Here is a 20,372-nt window from a genome sequence, read left to right on the forward strand (position 1 = left end):
TGTTGCTGTGGCTGAGGTCGAAGAGGTTGCTGCCTATGTTCTCCTCAAGGATTTTGATGGATTCCTTTCTCACATTGAGGTCCTTCATCCGTTTTGAGTCTATTTTCATGTGTGGTGTAAGGAAATGGTCCAATTTCATTTTTCTGCATGTGGCCGTCCAATTTTCCCAACACCATTTATTGAAGAGGCTCTCTTTTTTCCATTGGACATTCTTTCCTGCTTTGTCGAAGATTAGTTGACCATAGAGTTGAGGGTCTATTTCTGGGCTCTCTATTCTGTTCCATTGATCTATGTGTCTGTTTTTGTGCCAGTACCATGCTATCTTGATGATGACAGCTTTGTAATAGAGCTTGAAGTCCGGAATTGTGATGCCACCAACGTTGGCTTTCTTTTTCAATATTCCTTTGGCTATTCGAGGTCTTTTCTGGTTCCATATTAATTTTAGGATTATTTGTTCCATTTATTTGAAAAAAAAAAAAGGATGGTATTTTGATAAGAATTGCATTAAATGTGTAGATTGCTTTAAGTAGCATAGACTTTTTCACAATATTTATTCTTCCAATCCAGGAGCATGGAACATTTTTCCATTTCTTCGTGTCTTCCTCAATTTCTTTCATGAGTACTTTATAGTTTTATGAGTGTAGATTCTTGGCCTCTTTAGTTAGGTTTATTCCTAGATACCTTACAGTTTTGGGTGCAATTGTAAATGGGATTGACTCCTTAATTTCTCTTTCTTCTATCTTGTTGTTGGTGTAGAGAAATGCAACTGATTTCTGTGCATTGATTTTATATCCTGACACTTTTCTGAATTCCTGTACCAGTTCTAGCAGTTTTGGAGTGGAGTCTTTTGGGTTTTCCCCATATCCCCATATAGTATCATGTCATCTGCGAAGAGTGATAATTTGACTTCTTCTTTGCAGATTTGGATGCCTTTAATTTCCTTTTGTTGTCTGATTGCTGAGGCTAGGACTTCTAGTACTATGTTGAATAGCAGTGGTGATAATGGACAACCCTGCCGTGTTCCTGACCTTAGCAGAAAAACTTTCAGTTTTTCTCCATTGAGAATGATATTTGTGGTGGATTTTTCATAGATGGCTTTGATAATATTGAGGTATGCGCCCTCTATCCCTACACTTTGAAGAGTTTTGATCAGGAAGGGATGCTGTACTTTGTCAAATGCTTTTTCAGCATCTATTGAGAGTATCATATGGTTCTTGTTCTTTCTTTTATTAAAGTGTTGTACCACATTGATTGATTTGTGGATGTTGAACCAACCTTACAGCCCTGGAATAAATCCCACTTGGTCGTGGTGAATAATCCTTTAAATGTACTGTTGAATCCTATTGGCTAGTATTTTGGTGAGAATTTTCGCATCTGTGTTCATCAAGGATATTGGTTTAGTTCTCTTTTTTTGATGAGATCCTTGTCTGGTTTTGGGATGAAGGTGATGCTGTCCTCATAAAATGAGTTTGGAAGTTTTCCTTCCTTTTCTATTTTTTGGAACAGTTTCAGGAGAATAGGAATTACTTCTTCTTAAAATGTTTGGTAGAATTCCCCCGGGAAGCCATCTGGCCCTGGGCTTTTGTTTGTTTGGAGATTTTGATGACTGTTTCAATCTCCTTACTGGTTATGGGTCTGTTCAAGTTTTCTATTTTTTCCTGGTTCAGTTGTGGTAATTTATATGTCTCTAGGAATGCATCCATTTCTTCCAGATTGTCAAATTTGTTGGCGTAGAGTTGCTTATAGTATGTTCTTATAATTGTCTTTATTTCTTTGGTGTTAGTTGTGATCTCTCCTCTTTCATTCATGATTTTATTTATTTGGGTCCTTTCTCTTTTCTTTTTATAAGACTGACCAGGGGTTTATCAATCTTATTAATTCTTTCAAAGAACCAGCTCCTTGTTTCGTTGATTTGTTCTATTGTTTTTTTTCGTTTCTATTTCATTGATTTCTGCTGTGATCTTTATGATTTCTCTTCTCCTGCTGGGTTTAGGGTTTCTTTCTTGTTCTTTCTCCAGCTCCTTTAGGTGGAGGGTTAGGTTGTGTACCTGAGACCTTTCTTGTTTCTTGAGAAAGGCTTGTACCACTATATATTTTCCTCTCAGGACTGCCTTTGTTGTGTCCCACAGATTTTGAACCGTTGTGTTTCATTATCATTTGTTTCCATGAATTTTTTCAATTCTTCTTTAATTTCCTGGTTGACCCATTCATTCTCTAGTAGGGTGCTGTTTAGTGTCCATGTATTTGGGTTCTTTCCAAATTTCCTCTTGTGATTGAGTTCTAGCTTCAGAGGATTGTGGTCTGAAAGTATGCAGGGAATGATCCCAATCTTTTGATACTGGTTGAGTCCTGATTTAGGACCAAGGATGTGATCTGTTCTGGAGAATGTTCCATGTGCACTAAAGAAGAATGTGTATTCTGTTGCTTTGGGATGAGATGTTCTAAATATATCTGTGACGTCCATCTGGTCCAGTGTATCATTTAAGGCCTTTATTTCCTTGTTGATCTTTTGCTTGGATGATTTGTCCATTTCAGTGAGGAGAGTGTTAAAATCCCCTACTACTATTATATTATTGTTGATGTGTTTCTTTGATTTTGTTATTAATTGGTTTATATAGTTGGCTGCTCCCACGTTAGGGGCATAGATATTTAAAATTGTTAGATCTACTTGTTGGACAGATCCTTTGAGTATGATATAGTGTCCTTCTTCATCTCTTATTATAGTCTTTGGCTTAAAATCTAATTGATCTAAGGATTGCCACTCCTGCTTTCTTCTGATGTCCATTAGCATGGTAAATTGCTTTCCATCCCCTCACTTTAAACCTGGAGTTGTCTTTGGGTTTAAAATGAGTTTCTTGTAGGCAACATATAGATGGGTTTTGCTTTTTTATCCATTCTGATACCCTGTTTCTTTTGATTGGGGCATTTAGCCCATTAACATTCTGGGTAACTATTGAGAGATAGAAATTTAGTGCCATTGTATTGCCTGTAAGGTGACTGTTCTTGTATATTGTCTCTGTTCCTTTCTGATCTACTACTTTTAGGCTCTCTCTTTGCTTAGAGGACCCCTTTCAATATTTCTGGGAGAGCTCGTTTGGTGCTTGCAAATTCTTTCAGTTTTTGTTTGTCCTGGAAGCTTTTAATCTTTCCTTCTATTTTCAATGATAGCCTAGCTGGATATAGTATTCTTGGCTGCACGTTTTTCTCATTTAGTGCTCTGAATATATCATGCCAGCTCTTTCTGGCCTGCCAGGTCTCTGTGGATAAGTCTGGTGCCAATCTAATATTTTTACCATTGTATGTTACAGACTTCTTTCCCCGGGCTGCTTTCAGGATTTTCTCTTTGTCACTAAGACTTGTAAATTTTACTATGAGGTGACGGGGTGTGGACCTATTCCTATTGATTTTGAGGGGGGTTCTCTTCACCTCCTGGATTTTGATGCTTGTTCCCTTTGCCATATTAGGGAAATTCTCTCCAATATACCTTCTGCTCCCCTTTCTCTTTCTTCTTCTTCTGGAATCCCAATTATTCTGATGTTGTTTCATCTTATGGTGTCACTTATCTCTCGAATTCTCCCGTCATGGTCCAGTAGCTGTTTGTCCCTCTTTTGCTCAGCTTCTTTATTCTGTCATTTGGTCTTCTATATCGCTAATTCTTTCTTCTGCCTCATTTATCCTAGCAGTGAGAGCCTCCATTTTTGTTTGCACCTCATTAATAGCTTTTTTTAAAAATTTCAACTTGGTTAGATTTTAGTTCTTTTATTTCTCCAGAAAGGGCTTTTATATCTTCCGAGAGAGTTTCTCTAATATCTTCCACACCTTTTTCGAGTCCGGCTAGAACCTCGAGAATCGTCATTCTGAACTCTAGATCTGACATATTACCAATGTCTGTATTGATTAGGTCCCTAGCCTTCGGTACTGCCTCTTGTTTTTTTTTTGTGGTGAGTTTTTCTGCCTTGTTATTTTGTTGAGATAAGAGTATATGAAGGAGCAAGTAAAATACTAAAAGGGTGGCAAAGGCACCAGGAAAATATGCTTTAACCAAATCAGAAGAGATCCCAAATCATGGGGGGGAGAAAGGGGATAAAAAGAGGTTCAAAAAGAAATCAATTAAAAAAAGAAAATGAATAAAGAAAAAATATAAAAAAGAAAAAAATATATATTAGATGAACTAATTAAAAAACGTTAAAAAAAGAAAAGGATAAAAGTTAAAAAAATTTAGCGGAAGAAGAAAGAAAAATTGGAAAAGAAAAATAATTAAATTAACTGCGAGACTAAGGAATCATGGGGAGAAAGCCATGAGTTCCATGCTTTGCTTTCTCCTCCTCTGGAATTCTGCTGCTCTCCTTGGTATTGAAACTGCACTCCTTGGTAGGTGAACTTGGTCTTGGCTGGATTTCTTGTTGATCTTCTGCGGGAGAGGCCTGTTGTAGTGATTCTCAAGCGTCTTTGCCCCAGGCGGAATTGCACCGCCCTTACCAGGGGGCCGGGCTGAGTAATCCACTTGGGTTTGCTTTCGGGAGCTTTTGTTCCCTGAGCGCTTTCTGTAGAGTTCCGGAGGATGGGAATGAAAATGGCGGCCTCCTAGTCTCTGGCCCAGAGGAGCCGAGAGCCCGGGACCCCACTCCTCAGTGCACCCTTAGAGAACAGTGCCCAATTACTCCCGTCTCCCTGGCCTCTCACCGCGCTCCGAGTTCACTGAGCCTGCGAACGGTTCAAGGTAACCCCAAGCTGAGAGCTCACTCCTCGGCTCTGTCTCTGTTGCCGGTTTCCCCGTTCTAATACCTGCAAGCTCTGCGACACTCAGACACCCCCGATCCTTCTGTGACCCTGCAGGACCTGAGGCCATGCTGACCCCACATGGGCTTCACCCCAGTTTAGCCTCTGGAGCGATATCCCTAAGCGGGACAGACTTTTAAAAGTCCTGATTTTGTGCTTCGTTGCTCCACTTGCCGGGAGCCGGCCCCTCCCCCTGGGGTCTATCTTCCCGTCACTTTGGATTCACTTCTCTGCCAGTCCTACCTTTCAGAAAGTGGTCAATTTTCTGTTTCTAGAATTGCTGTTCTTCTTCTCTTCGATGTCCCATTGGATTTGCAGGTGTTTGCAATCTTTAGATAAGCTATCTAGCTGATCTCCTGCTAGCTGAAGTAGTCTCAGCCTGCTACTTCTCTGCCATTTTGACTCCACCCCAAGATTTTTATTTATTTATTTGACAGAGATCACAAGTAGGCAGAGAGGCAGGCAGAGAGAGAGAGGAGGAAGCAGGCTCCCTGCTTAGCAGAGAGCCCAATGCGGGACTCATCCGAGGACCCTGACATCATGAACTGCGCTGAAAGCAGAGGCTTATTAACCCACTGAGCCACCCATGTGCCCAAGAAGCATATTTTTAAAAAAATAATTTTCACTTACTGTGTTAAAAGTGCCATTTTATTGACAGCATTTTATATTTAATGCCAATTAATTTTTAGTGCCATTTTAAACATTTACCCACCACCCAATATATCCCATGAGACCCAGATCTTGCAATCAAGATTCCCCAATCACAGTAGTTTATTTGTTTGTCTTTATTTATTTATTTATTTAAGTAGTCTCCAAACTCAGTGTGGAGCCCAACATGGGCCTTGAACTTATGGCCCTGAGATCAAGACCTGAGCTGAGATCACCAGTTGGACATTCGACCAACTGAGCCACCCAGGTGCCCCACTACTTTTTTTTTAAAATTTTATTTTAAAGTAATCTCTACACCTAGTGTGGGGCTCAAATCCACAACCCCAAGATCAAGAGTTGCATGCTCCACCAATTGAGCCAGTCAGGCACCCCACCAGTTACACTGGTTTTTAAGAACATACACCAATGAGGTGGCCAAGGTTGTCAATACTAATGAGAGAATTTACATTTATAAAAAAAAGCTTTAAAAAACACATGTAATTTTTGTATCTGAGTAAATATTTTATTTCTACATAAGATATTGACATTTACACATTCAAAAGACAACTAATATACAGCTAACTGTAATAAAATACACAAGAAGCTTATGAGATATGAGAACACAGATAAGAAAACCCGAGAAGTTTTTAATTTAATTTGCCCTACTGGGAACATCAGGACTCCTGGACTTGATATTGACTTTATGTACCAAGTATTTTTTTTCTGTAAGTACTAAGTTGACACCCTTCCAAAGAGCACGTTGTACTACTGTGTCTAAGAAATAAGTGAATAATTAGGTTTTCCATCTTATCAAAGTACAAAACATTGCTTCAATTCTACGCCTTCTGATAGAATCCAGTATCTAATTTTACTAAGTTCTTTAATGAAATTTTATTAAGAAACTATTGATTCAGAAATACAAGGCATCTTTATATTTCAAAGAAAATCAAGAAGACAAAACCTAGTATTTTAGACAAATTCCCAATTCTGACATCTGGCACAAGAGGATTTCCAGATTATCTTTTTCTAAAAGAGATTTCGTCCAGCTTGTTTCCAGACTTCTTTTACTCCTTTAATGCTCTCTCTTTTCACACATTTCCAGTATTCTTGTACACTTTGTTGTTGTGGTACCTGTTAACCATAAGTAAAAGTAGAGATCATTCTCTTCAGGGTTAAATATGATTTCACGTGAGCTCTGTTATTATTTCCTGCATGCCTCCAAAAAATAACTGCAACAACAGGACAGGACAGGACAAAAGTACAACAGGACAAAAGACAAAAAAGTGAATGTGATGTAGGAATATCCTTGGGGGAACTAGGGAATGGAAGCTGACTAAATATACCTGATTGAAGCTTCCTCCTTAAGAAGATATTGAAGACTTTGGGTGATCTTTCACATACTGGTTTAAAATGTAATCATTTCATAATACTTAATAATATTTTATGTTTCCCTTTTTATGGTGAACTTCATTTAGCTATGTGGAATAAAAATTAAAAGCCTAAAACTTTCTGAAGTTAAAATGAAACAATATATTTGATACAAACCCTTAAGAAGAAATAATATAATTCACCTAAGTGCTCTGTGAATTAAAAAGTTCTGTATGGGTATTATTTCTCTCAGTTAAACAAGAAAGTAAAGGTTAGAAAACATTTGTATCCTGGTCACCACAAGAGCATAGCTTTGCAGGAAATCTGCCAAATGGAAGCAAAAGTTTACCATATATATATATATATATATATATATATTCAGAAAAAAATGTATTTTTTCTGATTGATTTACAGGTCTTCTATTTAATGTCTCTTGAGAAATGGCAAAGGGGTTCCTTAGTATATTAAACTGTTAACTGCAAAGGCTGGTTTAATTTCCAGGGGTATGATCATTAACTATGAGGTACTGTATGACTACAAAGCTTATAAAACATGTTTGCTGGGCGCCTGGGTGGCTCAGTGGGTTAAGCCGCTGCCTTCGGCTCAGGTCATGATCTCAGGGTCCTGGGATCGAGTCCCGTGTTGGGCTTTCTGCTCAACAGGGAGCCTGCTTCCATCTCTCTCTCTCTCTCTCTGCCTGCCTCTCCATCTACTTGTGATCTCTCTCTATCAAATAAATAAAGAAAATCTTTAAAAAACAAACAAACAAAAAACCAAAAAAACATGTTTGCTAACAGAAATTATCTTTGCTCATTTTTCCACAAATGTTTGTGAGAGGAAAACAAAAGTTTTGAGTTGTAAATAAATAGATTTGTTTATGAACCTACCATATTCTTTCCCTCAATTTCCTTTCTTCTGGCCTAACTACCTACTTAGTTCTCTTTCTACTGTTGTTTTCAACCTGCAGACTGTTTTAAACAAAATGTTGACCTTTATTTGTCCCACAGACAAATATATGAATTTCAGTGGCTAACATTTACTTCAAGTGTCTCAGGCACTATACTAATAAGTATTTTATACTTAATTCTCACAAAATTTTTTTTCTGGTAAATTCTGTTAGTTTCCTCATTGTACACAGATGAGGAATGTGAGGCTTTGAAAAATTAAGTGGCTTTGCAAGATTAGGCAGTTCATAAGTGACAGAGTTGGGATTCGAATTTAGGTGTGTTTAAGTACAGAGCCCAAAGCAAAATTCTAGCCCATGATTTCTGAATAGTGGTTTCTGATTAGACTCAGATTTAAAAAAAAAAAAAAAAAGAAGGCAAAGAAAAATACTGGATCCCATCTGTAGGAGATATCTCAGTGTTATGATCATAGCTTATAATCTCTTTATAAATGATAAAACCTCCAGTTAAGACTATAGGTTCGTCTAAATTCTAGGTGAAATATCATCATTTAATTACATGTAAACATATAATTATTTAAAAACTCAAAATTTTTACCCATAAACCTCGATGCATCCTGTTTTTTAAAACCCCGAGAAACTCTCCATGACTAAGACATTCATCACCATCCACATCAAAGATTTTGAAGACGGTGTCCAAAATATTGTTGGAGAGCTCCTGTCCTGTTGCTACTTTCACGGCCCTCTTAAACTCCGCTGAAAGAAAACATAAAAGAACTCTTCAAACATGTGAAGTAGTCTAAGTGGAATTAATCTAAATTTTATTATTTGAGAAGCAAAAAACAAAACAAAACAAAACCCTAAAAGTATTGATTAATGGGAAGTAAAACAAAACCAACAATACCCAGTAAGAACATACTGAAATAACAAATTTGGCTGAGAAATGTCATGAAAGTAACTGAATGAGAAGAAGGCTATTTTAATTTTTAAAAATTTTATTTATTTATTATTTATTTTTAAAGATTTTATGTATTTATTTGACAGAGAGAGAGAGAGAGAGCAAGCAAGTAGGCAGAGTGGCAGAGAGTGAGAGAGGGAGAAGCAGGCTCTCCACTGAGCAGAGAGCCCAACTCAGGGCTCCATCCCCAGGACCCTGGAATCATGACCTGAGTTGAAGGCAGACACTTAACTGACTGAGCCACCCAGATGCCCCTTAATTGATGTTTTAAAGAAGGTACTTAAATATTCCCTTTTCCTTTTTAGGGGAAAATAAGGAAAGGTAAAGCAAATAAAGTAAGTAAAATGTGAGAGTCAATTTTGTAAGTCTAGAGTAACTACAATGAATTAAAAGGCAAATCAACTCTTTTATTGATAAATGGCTCCCTGATTGGTATGTTCTAGTTGAAGAAGAGACTGATACTGCTTATAGATGATAAAAATTAAATTAAGTCATGTAACTTACCCAATCTGACAGGACGATGAGCTAAACTGAACATTTGCATAGCAATAGCAAAGTCTTCCAAGTGGGTTGTAAAATGACAAAATGATTTGAACTCATCCAAACTAATGCTCTAATAAAATAACAAAAGTGAATTTTAATTACAATTTTGTAAATACATTAAAAAATCTTAGCATATAAGCCCAAGTCTTGTTTCTATAATAATGCTTATGAACTTTTAAAGCTTTCTAAGAAAGTCTATTAAAGAGAATGGGAACACAGTGAATGGTTGTGTAGACCACACAGTGGGTGAAAAGTCTCCTGGAACAGGGCAAGACCTGGGGTGACCCTGTGGTACAGACTGGATTCTGTCTTCTCAAAATTCATAGGTTGAACCCTAATACCCAACATGATTATATTTGTAGACAGGGTTGTTAGGGAGGCAGTGAAGGTTAAATGAAGTCATAAGGATAGGACCTTAATCTGATAAGGACTGGTGTCCGAATAAAATGAGGAAGAGACATCAGAGCTCTCTCACTCTGAGTGTAAGCACAGAGGATAGGCCATGTGAGGACATAGTGAGAAGGCAGTGGTCTGCAAACTGGGAGGAGAGACTTCACCCAAAACCAACTTGCCAGCACCTTGATCTTGGACTTCCAGGCTCCAGAATACGAGAAAATAAATTTGTTGTTTAAGCCATCCAGGCTGTAGTATTTTGTTACAGCAGCCTAAGGAAACTAATACATTCTGTTAAGTGGTCTGCCTCCTTCCTTTTCTGCTTTATCAATGGACACAGCACTGAGTAAGAGCACTGGGTTTTGGAATTAGAAGAACCAATGTTGAAACTTCAGTTCTGCCATTTACTATGTGCATGATCTTACCCTCTCTGAGCCTTAGGTAAGTAACCTTTCAGGAATTAAGTAATTTGTTCAAGGTCTACTAAATGGAACACTGGGATTTGAACCTTGATTCATCTGACTTTAAAACCTATGCACATAAAAACAAAACAAAAAGTAAGTTAGAAAAATTAGTTTTTCTGTTGAAAAAGTAAAGTATGAAAATTCTTAATTTGAAAATAAATTCTTCCCTGCCTGAAAACATTTCTCTTTATAGGGACCTTCAGGATCATGTCCTCTGTTTATCTGTGGTCTTATTCAGGTTTCACTGACGAATTTTACTTTTAAAATTTTAAGTAAGTTTTTGAAGAGGTAACATATATGCATGGTAAAAAAAAAATCTAACAATATTATAGATAAAAAATAAAGTTTTCTTTCTTCCTTTGGCCTTCAGTTCCCTTCCTCACAGGCAAAGCATTGTTACTAATTGTGTGCCCTTCTAGAAATATTCTACTTATATAAAAGAACACCCCCCCCCCCACACACACACCTGATTTACACAATGGAAGCATCCTCTTTGCATATTTTGCAAATACCTTGTTTTATACTTAAAAAAAAAAAAGATTTATTTATTTGAGAGAGAGAGTGGGGGCAGAGACAGAGAAGGAGAGAATTTTCAAGCAGACTCCCCACTGAGTGCAGAGCCTGAAGCAGGGCTTGATCCCAGGACCCTGAGATCATGACCTGAACTGAAATCTAGACTCAGATGCTTAACCAACTGAGCCACCCAAGCAATCCCCACCCCACTTGCTTTATACTTTAAACAATAGATCTTACTAACACAAATAAGAGTGGCTGTTTCTCTGCATCATAATCTCAAAGCCATCACTGGGTGCAATCTTTCTGATTTTTCTTTCACCAATAAGTGAAAAATGGTATGCCATCAATGTTTGAATCTGTATGTCTTGAATTGTGAATGATGTGAAACACTTTTCAGTTTTATGGTCTAACTAGTCACTCGTGGATTTCTCTTCTTGTGTCTTTTTTATGTCCTTTGCCCAGATTTTTAATGAGCTGTTACGTGACTTATTGCTGGGAGACAAGTCTCCATGGGTCTCTCATGTTTCTGTACATCTTTTAAAGGGAGGCTCCAACCACCTTTTTATTCCAGACTATCTTTCCAAAGACATTTGTCTAGTGAACAGCCTTGAATATTGACAATGTCTCATTTGGAAGCAGAGGACAGTTTTGCTTCCTGCCCATTATAAAAGGTTCAGATTCCTGAAGATGAGCTTTCTTGGCTATGTGCATGGGCAGCATCCAACAGGGCCCATCAACGTGGTCTCTGTAGGACTTGGGAGATGAGGAGGAAGACATAAACATGATGCTCAGCTATTGTTATGCTATGAATGATAAAGTTTTTTTTCTCTCTGACCCAAGCATGTGTCTTCTGTCAGCATCCATGAAATGGCACAGGCTAATTTCCAAATAGATAAAACCTCAGATACTTTATAGTTATTAACACGTTGATTTTTAGGATCCTATTATATATTAAATAGGGCAAAATGTGAGACCCTTTAAAGTTCTTTTCTTTTCTTTTTTTTTTTTTTTGTAAGACCCTTCAAAGTTCTTGATTTTAAAACAAATTTTTGAGGGGGAAGGGGCAAATGGAGAGGGAGAGAGAAAACTCCAAGCAGGTTCCATACCCAGTGCAGAGCCCAATGTGGGGATATCTCATGACCAAGAGATCATGACCTGAGCCAAAATCAAGAGTCAGACACTTAAATGACTGAGCCACCCAGGTGCCCTCAAAGTTCTTTATTTTTAAGATCTCATTATAAAGAAATGGGCCTATTACATGTAATGCAAATATTCCTCCTCTCACCATTTTGTTATTATTATTATTTTTTCCTTTTCACTTGGATTATAACTTTGGGGGGGAGGAATGAGCGAAGGCAGTAGAATTTTAAACTTTTAGGTAGCAATTTCACCAATTTTCCTTGAAAGCTTCTGAGTTTTGCCTAGAAAGATATGTATATCCCACTCTAAGATGATTGTTTCCCAGTTTTCTTCTAAACACACTCAGTTTCATTTCTCTCTCTTTTTTTCTAGATTTTATTTATTTTTGAGAGAGAGAGAGAGCATGAGCAAGTGGGGAGAGGCAGAGAAAGAGGGACAAGCAGACTCCTGTTGAGCAGGGAGCCTGATGTGGGGCTCAATCCCAGGACCCTGAGATCATGACCTGAGCAGAAGGCAGATGCCTAACCAACTGAGCCACTCAGGTACCCCATTTTTCTCTCTAACATTTAATTCTTAGATCCATCTAGAATTTTAGAGTAATGAGTAAGGAAGAGGTTTATCTTCATTTTCTCCCTTAGATGACCGTGAATTAACCTATTATTAACTTATTATTCCTTGTTTACTCAATTAGTTTGCAATGTGAATTTACATATACTAAGTTTCCATGCGTATTTGAGTCTGTTTTTGGACTTTATATTCCATTCATTTGATAGGTCAGTAAAATTCATTGTCAGTAACAAGCTGTTTTAATTATCAATGTTTGATAATACATATTAATATCTCAGGATTCTTTTTTTGAAGACTTATTTTTTTTTTTAAAGCTTTTATTTATTTATTTGACAGAGGGAGACACAGCAAGAGAGGGAATACAAACAGGGGGAGTGGGAGAGGGAGAAGCAGGCTTCCTGCTGAGCAGGGAGCCCAATGCAGGGCTCAACCCCAGGACCTTGGGATTGTGACCCAAGCTCAAGGCAGATGCTTAAAGACTGAGCCATCCAGGCACCCCTAAAGACTTAATTTTTTCAAAGCAGTTTCAGGTTCACAGCAAAACTGAAGGAAGGTACAGAGATTTCCCATATAGCTCTTGTCCCCTCAGCATTCTTCTTGTATAAACTTTCATGGTTTGTCTAGGTCACTTGTGAGAATCCAATGGCATTTTTACTGGAACCCCAATATCTGGCTCTCTTTTGATTCCTGCACATATGAAAGATTAGGCCTTTTTGCTCTGTGTAGTTATGTGGCGGTCATGTGATTAGTCTGGCCAATAGCCAAGTGTGACATTTCTAGGCCAAAACATTTAATTGCTGGAATGTACTCACTCCTTAATTTTCCTGACACAGCCTCTGCAGATGATGTTTTTTCCTGATGGTAAAGCTCCAAGATGGCAGAGCTTGGAGAGTCTGGGTCCCTGAGCAACTATATGTAGAGCCTCCTATCAGCCCACAATGGAAATGTAGCATGATTGAGAAAGAAATCTTTCTTGTGTTAGCCATGGGGGTTTCAGGGTAAATTTGTAACTGCAACAAATCTAGTCTGTTCTGACTAGTATAACCATTACATTTATAGATGAATCTAAGGGAGAACTGCTATATTCATAATACTAAAGCTTCCCATTCAATAATAGGAGACGTCACTCTAATTAGGTAAGTTTTCTTTTATATCCAACAAGACTTTAAAGTCTTTTTCATATATTTGTTGTTAATTTATTTCTAATTGTTACGTTTCTATCATAATTATAAATGGGATCTTCATTATATTTTGTTATCTTTTTCTTCACTATAGAAATAGCTTTAAAAAATTATATAGAAATACACATCCACTACAAAAATGTATTGAACAATGAACTAAAACCAACACATAAAGTAAAAAAATCACAGAAAAAAATCTCACAATAGTATACTAGTCATTATTAGTAGTTTGGCAATCATTTCTTCATACATACACACACACACTAATGTGATTACATTTTCTAACTTGCAATTTGTACATAGGACAGTTACTGCTAAAATATTAGGATTATAACAGGTACTTTCTTGAATTTTTATTGTTTCTAATGGCTTTTCAATTTGATCTCTTTGGTTTTCTAGTTATATCATCACATCTACGCAAACAAAGACAACTGTAACTCCTTTCAAATGTTTATACTCTTTTATTCTATTAATTTGCACTGGCTAAGATTTCAAGAACAGTAAAAGTAATAGTGGTGACAGTGAACATTCTTGTCTTATTCCTGACTTTACTGGAAGTGCAAAACTCTCATACTTGCTATACTGATTTTATCTTAGCAATAATTCATTGATATGGAAATAGTATATAAAACATTTCTCACCTTGACTTTATACTTAAATAATAGAGAGTAACATGGTTTTTACTTTGAAAGTTACTTTATTTAATTACATAAATATTTCTAACATCATTTCTTCTTTACCAGAAGCATAATAAAAAGGTATACCAACCTCTCCTGCTGTCAACTTCTCTCTTACATTTTTCCAATAGATGTCTTTATTTTCAGTGTTAGTGAAAAAAAGCAGCCACTCTGCAAAGTCTTCTTTTCTCATGAAACTCAAGCCTTTAGAAAACTGAATGAATTCCATTTCTTGGACCTCCGTTTGTAAATTCTCCATAAATCTAAATGTTAAAATACAAAATTGATGAAGGAGCTAGTAGAGTGCAACCTTAATATTCTAAATAGAACTGCAAAGCACCTTCAGCACTACCTACTGGAGTGGCTGGTCTCTTGAAATGTTGAGTCAAACAAAGTATTAGTGCTGTGCAAGGGGTGGGGGAGTGGAGGATGCAGAGAAGCTGATTAAGTCTAGTACTTGCCTCAATCTGTCACTCCTTATACTCAATTTGTCTATGCAAATTATACTTGGCAACCTACATTCTGATAAAGATTTATAAAATTATGTAAAATGTTGCTTTGATGCATCTATAACTTTTTTTTCCCAACACAGAAAAATTACCCATAATCAGAGAAACTTAACATTCAGTTGTGCTACTATTTTTAGAATGTTAATCATAATTAATAGCTTCTAATATTTTTCAGATACCAAAGTTGATTAATGTAGTTAACGACTTTGCATCAAAAGCTTAGATTTACCTAAAAATATTTATAATCATTTGGATAATAACATATGAATAAATGACTCAGCATTCTTTTAAAAATAAAAACACGTCACTCTGATCAAACTGTCACCAACAGCTCGCCAAGAAAACGCCCTGATAAAAGATATCAGATTAAAAAAACCTTCTTTGAACAAGAACTCAGATATGCTGCATATGATTTATTTATAACCTAAATCATATGAAAAGTCTTATTATCTCCCCATGTTTTAACATGTTGCAGATAGCTTTATTCACCTCTCTACATGTTAAAAATCTGTCATGTCAAAATTCAATGCTATTATATACATGGGGTGAAAAATCGGTCTATTGCAGTTCAGTGGGAGGAAAAACTGCCACTGTTCAAAACTACTTGCTTTCAGCTCTACATTTATCTCATAAATCTTAAAAGCATGAAGGGGGGGTTTGATTTTAGGCTTCTATCTGTGTGATAGGTAACAATCTGTTCCCTACAACATCTTCTGAATGTACTAGGTACATAGATTTATCAAATGCCATGTGTCTTTCTGAGTCAAGGCAGAGGTTTATCTAAAATATGAAGCACTTCCAATTTGGGCTGATAGATCGATGAAACCTTTTACTGATATGCCTTGTCCTTTGTTAGTATTACTGAGTTTTATTATACTGTGTACTGAGAAAATTCAACTTCATAGGATTGTTAAAAAAATGCTTTACTTGCAAATGAATGTACAGTAAATTTAGGAAAGTAGAAAATACGATATAAACATATTACTAACTCATTCCTTTCCTTTTTCTTTTTCTTCAGGCCCTGAAGTTGAAATATTATAAATTTAACTGCTGTTAAACTATACATGGTCTGGTTTAAGCTACTTTCATCTTACTAATTATACTACTTCTGAAGAACACAAGTATATTTTTGGAAAACCATCTTTCCTAACTCTAAAATTATAGGTCTTGTTATGACTTGAAAATCCTGGAACATGATTACTGAACATAAATATATCAATTGAAGAATTTGTTGTAAATTGAGTCACCAGATACATCCTGAACAAATTAAATAGTTTATAAATTAGTGGATTAACTGGGAACAATGGGAAAAAAATCTGCTTTTCCTTATCTTTTAAAAAAAAATTTTTTTTTCTTTTTTTTTTGGTCACAGGGTGCTGGAGCTGGCTTCTACCAGCTCTGAGAATCCATTGCGCACATGTTTTCCCACCTCTGTTTCTTGTACAGCAGCTTGAAATTGGCTTGGTAGAGTATTTACACTACTCATTGGCAAATGCAACAAATCAGGCTGTTCTTCCTGAGAGCAGATTGTTAAACATATTTATTAGCACACCACAGCTTATAGACATCTTTGAATTTATAAAAACTCCTCATGAATTTAGAACATCTTCAACTAGTTGGAATTTTAGAATTAAAGTACCTTAGGAACATGGCACATACACACACTGTCTCCAGTTACATACCAATCAATTTCCAGCGAAAATGATTTGAAAACTAGCGGATGAGCTCCCAACAACAAAGGATAAAAGGGCCACACTGTAGTCTCTGTAAAAACCCCACCCCAGGAGAACCAGTAAGGAGGGATCTCACAAATAAGCCGGGTATCCCTGAGGAGTAACGGTCCTATTCTACATCAGGCACCCCAACCTCTGGCACCCACACTGCAGACAAAAGCTCCCAAGATGTGTGGCTCTGAAAGCCAATGGGGGAAACATACACAGTAGGAAAAGAAATGTAGAAGAAAAGACCCTAAAGAGAAAGGAAAAAGGAAAAGAGACACTCGAAAAACATAGAGGTAGTGAAGCAGAATCAGTAAGGGCTACCAATAGCTACCTGAGGAGCATTTTTCCCCCCCTGAGATATATATATCCTGGAAAGGAATGGGTTTTTCACAATTAAATGACCTCTTGATTTCCTAACAATGAGTAAACACTGAAATTCCAGCAGACAGAGCTTAAATTATACTTTAGTTTTTATTTAAATGTCTAAGAGCTATTTCAGTCTTTTGACGAACTGTAAAAAACCAACCGAACTGACACAAAAATCAATAACCCAAACCACAAATCTATCCAGATACTCTCTCATTAACTGGTTAAGTTTCACTTGATATGTGGTAATATCTACCTAATGTGTCTTCTATCCCTCTGGTCACCTGGTCTAGTGCTAGTCCCTTGAAAGCGCATCCACTGTACCTAACCACCTACCAGGGAACTGTGGGACTGATTTTTTCAGAAACTTTGTGACCATTTAAACCTTTTAAGCGAAACCTGGGTTTGAATTTCTAAGATATTTCACTCTGGACCAAGTCCCTTATTAATTTCATCAAATTCCAGAGGTAAAAAGGGAAGACTAAGGATAGATGAAATAATACATATGAAGTATTCAGACAAGTGTCAGGCATGTAGAAATGGCATTGAGGATGCAGGTGACCACCCTTCCTTTCCATCCTCACTCAAGCCCAGACTGAGTATCGAGAATTAGCTACTATTGCTTCAGCTCCCTGGGGTTGTTGAAGGACTTCTTCAAGGGCGGCCTGAAGAAAATCCTACAACAACTGCTTACAGTGACAACAGCAGAAATTAATGGTCTAAACCTGTAACTGGATCCTCAACCCTGCCAACACCCTGCTGCGAGGCCAGGGAGCTCTCTTTTTTATTTCACATGGTGGCTATTTCAATTTGTTTACATTCTCTACAATCTATCCCACTGGCTTTCTATTTGTCCTCCGCAGATGACTTGCCCTAACTTCTCAGAGAAATTAGAGGTCACTGCTTAGGAAATTCTCTCATTTTCTTGCTATCACTCTAGGAATGTAACAGCAGGCATTCCCATTCTTCCCACCCCCAATCTCTTTTCTGTCCTAGTGAAAGAAGGAGTCCCTTTTCCTCTTGATGGCTACCTGTGCTCTTAATTCCACCTATATTCCTCTATTTCTTCCTTCTCTGGGGCCTTGCTCCTCTGGCGACTCCATTCACTCCTGCATTGTCTCTCCTTCTTCAAATCACGTCAACATGTGGGGGGAAAGCTTTCTTACATTCCCTTCCCGCCACTGCCCCCTCTCTTCCTTTGCTCTAGTTAGTCTCCTTCCAAGAATTACCTGTATTTCTTTCTCCACTCACCCCTCACTCACTTCTCAACCCACTGCAGTCTGCCTTCTGCTCCCACTGACCATATCCACCCTACATTCACAATTCTTTTTTCTTAAACTTATTCTTGTGTCCTCTAGTTCAGTGAATAGGTATCACATGTGTCATTGGCTCCACTCAGAAACCAGGCAGTAGCTTAGATTTCTCCTCATTTACTCTTCATCCAGTCACCAATACTATTAGTCCCTTTTCTGAAGTAATCCCTCGGATTCCTCCACCTTCCTTCTGTTTCCCGCTGCCACCACGTTGGTCTAATTATTATTCTTTCTTCTCTATTAATGCAACAGTCTCTACCAGATCTCCTTGCCTTTTGTTTGATTTCCTTAGCCAGTCTGCTGGATCTGATGATCACCCTACTCCCCTGCTTCAAGGCCTTCACAACACTCTTGTTCTTGGCATGGCACAAAAGCCTTCACAGCTGTGCTCGTGTTGACCTTCCCACCTTCATCTCTCACATTGCTGGTTAAGTCACAATGAACTTTTAGTTCCTGAATCTGCCATGTCTTCTCTTGAGTTCGGACGTATTACCTATTAGTAATCATTGGGTTCACATTAACACTGGCTTGATAATTCTTTCCAATATTCTGCAAATACGGGTTCATTTCCTGAGAAATTAAAAACATGAAGTATCTGAACAGAGCAGTAGTCTATTTAATGTCAGTTAAATTATTCTGTGGAATGACAATAAACTTAAAAAAATTCTGAGTATTTTTTTCTAACTTAAATTCACTGTGTATTGGCAGTATGGCATAATGGACCTATCTAGTACCAGATATTCTGTATATTGTCAGTCCATAATCAGAATTTTGGACCTTAGACTTAGATTAAAAACATCAATATTTTGTAGAGTAAAATTTGATCCAGAGAGTTAAACAAAATTATTGTTTTATTGGACTGTAAAACAGATTTTTATTTTATTTAAAAAAAAAGATTTTTATTTATTTATTTGACATTCAGAGATCACAAGTAGGCAGAGAGGCAGGCAGAGCGAGAGAGGAGGAGGCAGACTCCCAGCAGAGCAGAGAGCCTGACTTGGGGCTAAATCCCAAGACCTTGGGATCATGACCTGAGCCAAAGGCAGGCTTTAACCCACTGAGCCACCCAGGTGCCCCAAACCAGATTTTTAAATAACTGCTTTTTCCTTAGTGTAAAGTTACTTTGGAATGTTTCTGTCCCCAAAACTTCTAAGTTCTTCTGTATGAAGAATTTAAATTTATAATTTAAGAATTTAAATAATTCATGAAACAAAATCTGGAATATTGATTGGTTAAATTTGACATCAATACCTTTTCCTATTGATAAAAAAACAACAAAATGGAATAAGCCTTGCTAAAAGAGTCACTTAAAATGGAGTCGGGAGGACACTGAAGAAGTAGGGCCTATGCATATTTCCTGTCTCAATCCTCAGAAAAACGCTAAACTTGGATTGTTGCCAAACTGCAAACATCCTGGATGAACATCTGCTGTATGCAAGAATGGACTCAAATGGACTTTCTGCCTAACACTAATCTTAGCAACCGATCATGTACAGAAAAGTGTCACTAAAACCCTGCCAGTACCAATCATAAAAAAACAACTTATGTAATGTGCCTAAAATTCCTCCTTTGCCTTTAAAAATCTCAAGCTCCTCTATGTCTTTAAAGCACAACCTGGGTTGCTGCCTTAATTTCTGTCTTCTGAACTGTGATTCCCAAGATCCCAAATAAATGCTTTTTTCCCCCTACAGTCTTTCCTTTTTTTTAATTTGACGTCTCATATATATATAGATATATCTAATATATCTATCTATCTATCTAATATATATATCTATATATATTATATATCTATCTATGTATATATATTAATAGTTGCTTTGTAACTTAGTATTTGTTGGTTTAATTACATTACTAGTATATTTCCAGAAGACTTTTTAAGGCTAAGGAAACTGATACAACTTCTCAATTACTACTGAATTTTCAAATACAAAATTGGTAATGAAGGTGGAAACAACTTTGCCACTTGTGATGAAAAATACAAGTGGTGTGTAGTTTTCTCTTCTAAATGAAAAAAATCCTTCTCTCTGAATTTTAAAGCAGTCAGTCCTTGGGGAAAAAGAGGAACATGCTATAATTTTATTTTAGTTCTCATTTCTTTCTTTAGAAGTTGGATTAAAGAGCCTTCAGGAAAAGAGACTGAGGAAACTCTAAGCTGAAGAAGTGTCTTGACCAAGAGAGCTGGGGAAATGCAAACAGAGAAAAAAGCCAGAGAAAAAGAATTCCCAAAGGAGAGAGATCTGGGAGCTGGGAAACAAAGCTTCTAGAAACTCAAAATAATTTAAGTAAAAAGAGTTGGGCACATATTCTGAGTGCCTACTATGTGTT

General features: G+C 37.0%; 1 protein-coding gene across 3 annotated transcripts in view; it reads right to left on the bottom strand.

Moving 5' to 3' along the window:
• Positions 1 to 5,928: 5,928 nt before the first annotated feature.
• The window catches only part of MICU2 (mitochondrial calcium uptake 2), a 157,142-nt gene continuing 142,698 nt past the window's right edge, over positions 5,929 to 20,372 (bottom strand). For 2 of the 3 annotated variants that reach the window (XM_045072423.1, XM_013046797.2), the window contains 4 exons: positions 14,230 to 14,401; positions 9,162 to 9,270; positions 8,298 to 8,455; positions 5,929 to 6,558 (listed from right to left, as the gene is read on the bottom strand). In XM_045072423.1, the coding sequence (XP_044928358.1) occupies positions 6,454 to 6,558; positions 8,298 to 8,455; positions 9,162 to 9,270; positions 14,230 to 14,401 (544 nt within the window). In that variant the 3' untranslated portion in view covers positions 5,929 to 6,453. The remainder of the gene's footprint in view (positions 6,559 to 8,297; positions 8,456 to 9,161; positions 9,271 to 14,229; positions 14,402 to 20,372) is intronic. The other variant, XM_045072424.1, reaches the window with a different exon arrangement.

Source organism: Mustela putorius, unplaced genomic scaffold, assembly GCF_011764305.1.
Source record: "Mustela putorius furo isolate JIRA1106 unplaced genomic scaffold, ASM1176430v1.1 tig00004035_pilon_pilon_pilon, whole genome shotgun sequence".
Classification (NCBI taxonomy): Eukaryota; Metazoa; Chordata; class Mammalia; order Carnivora; family Mustelidae; genus Mustela; species Mustela putorius.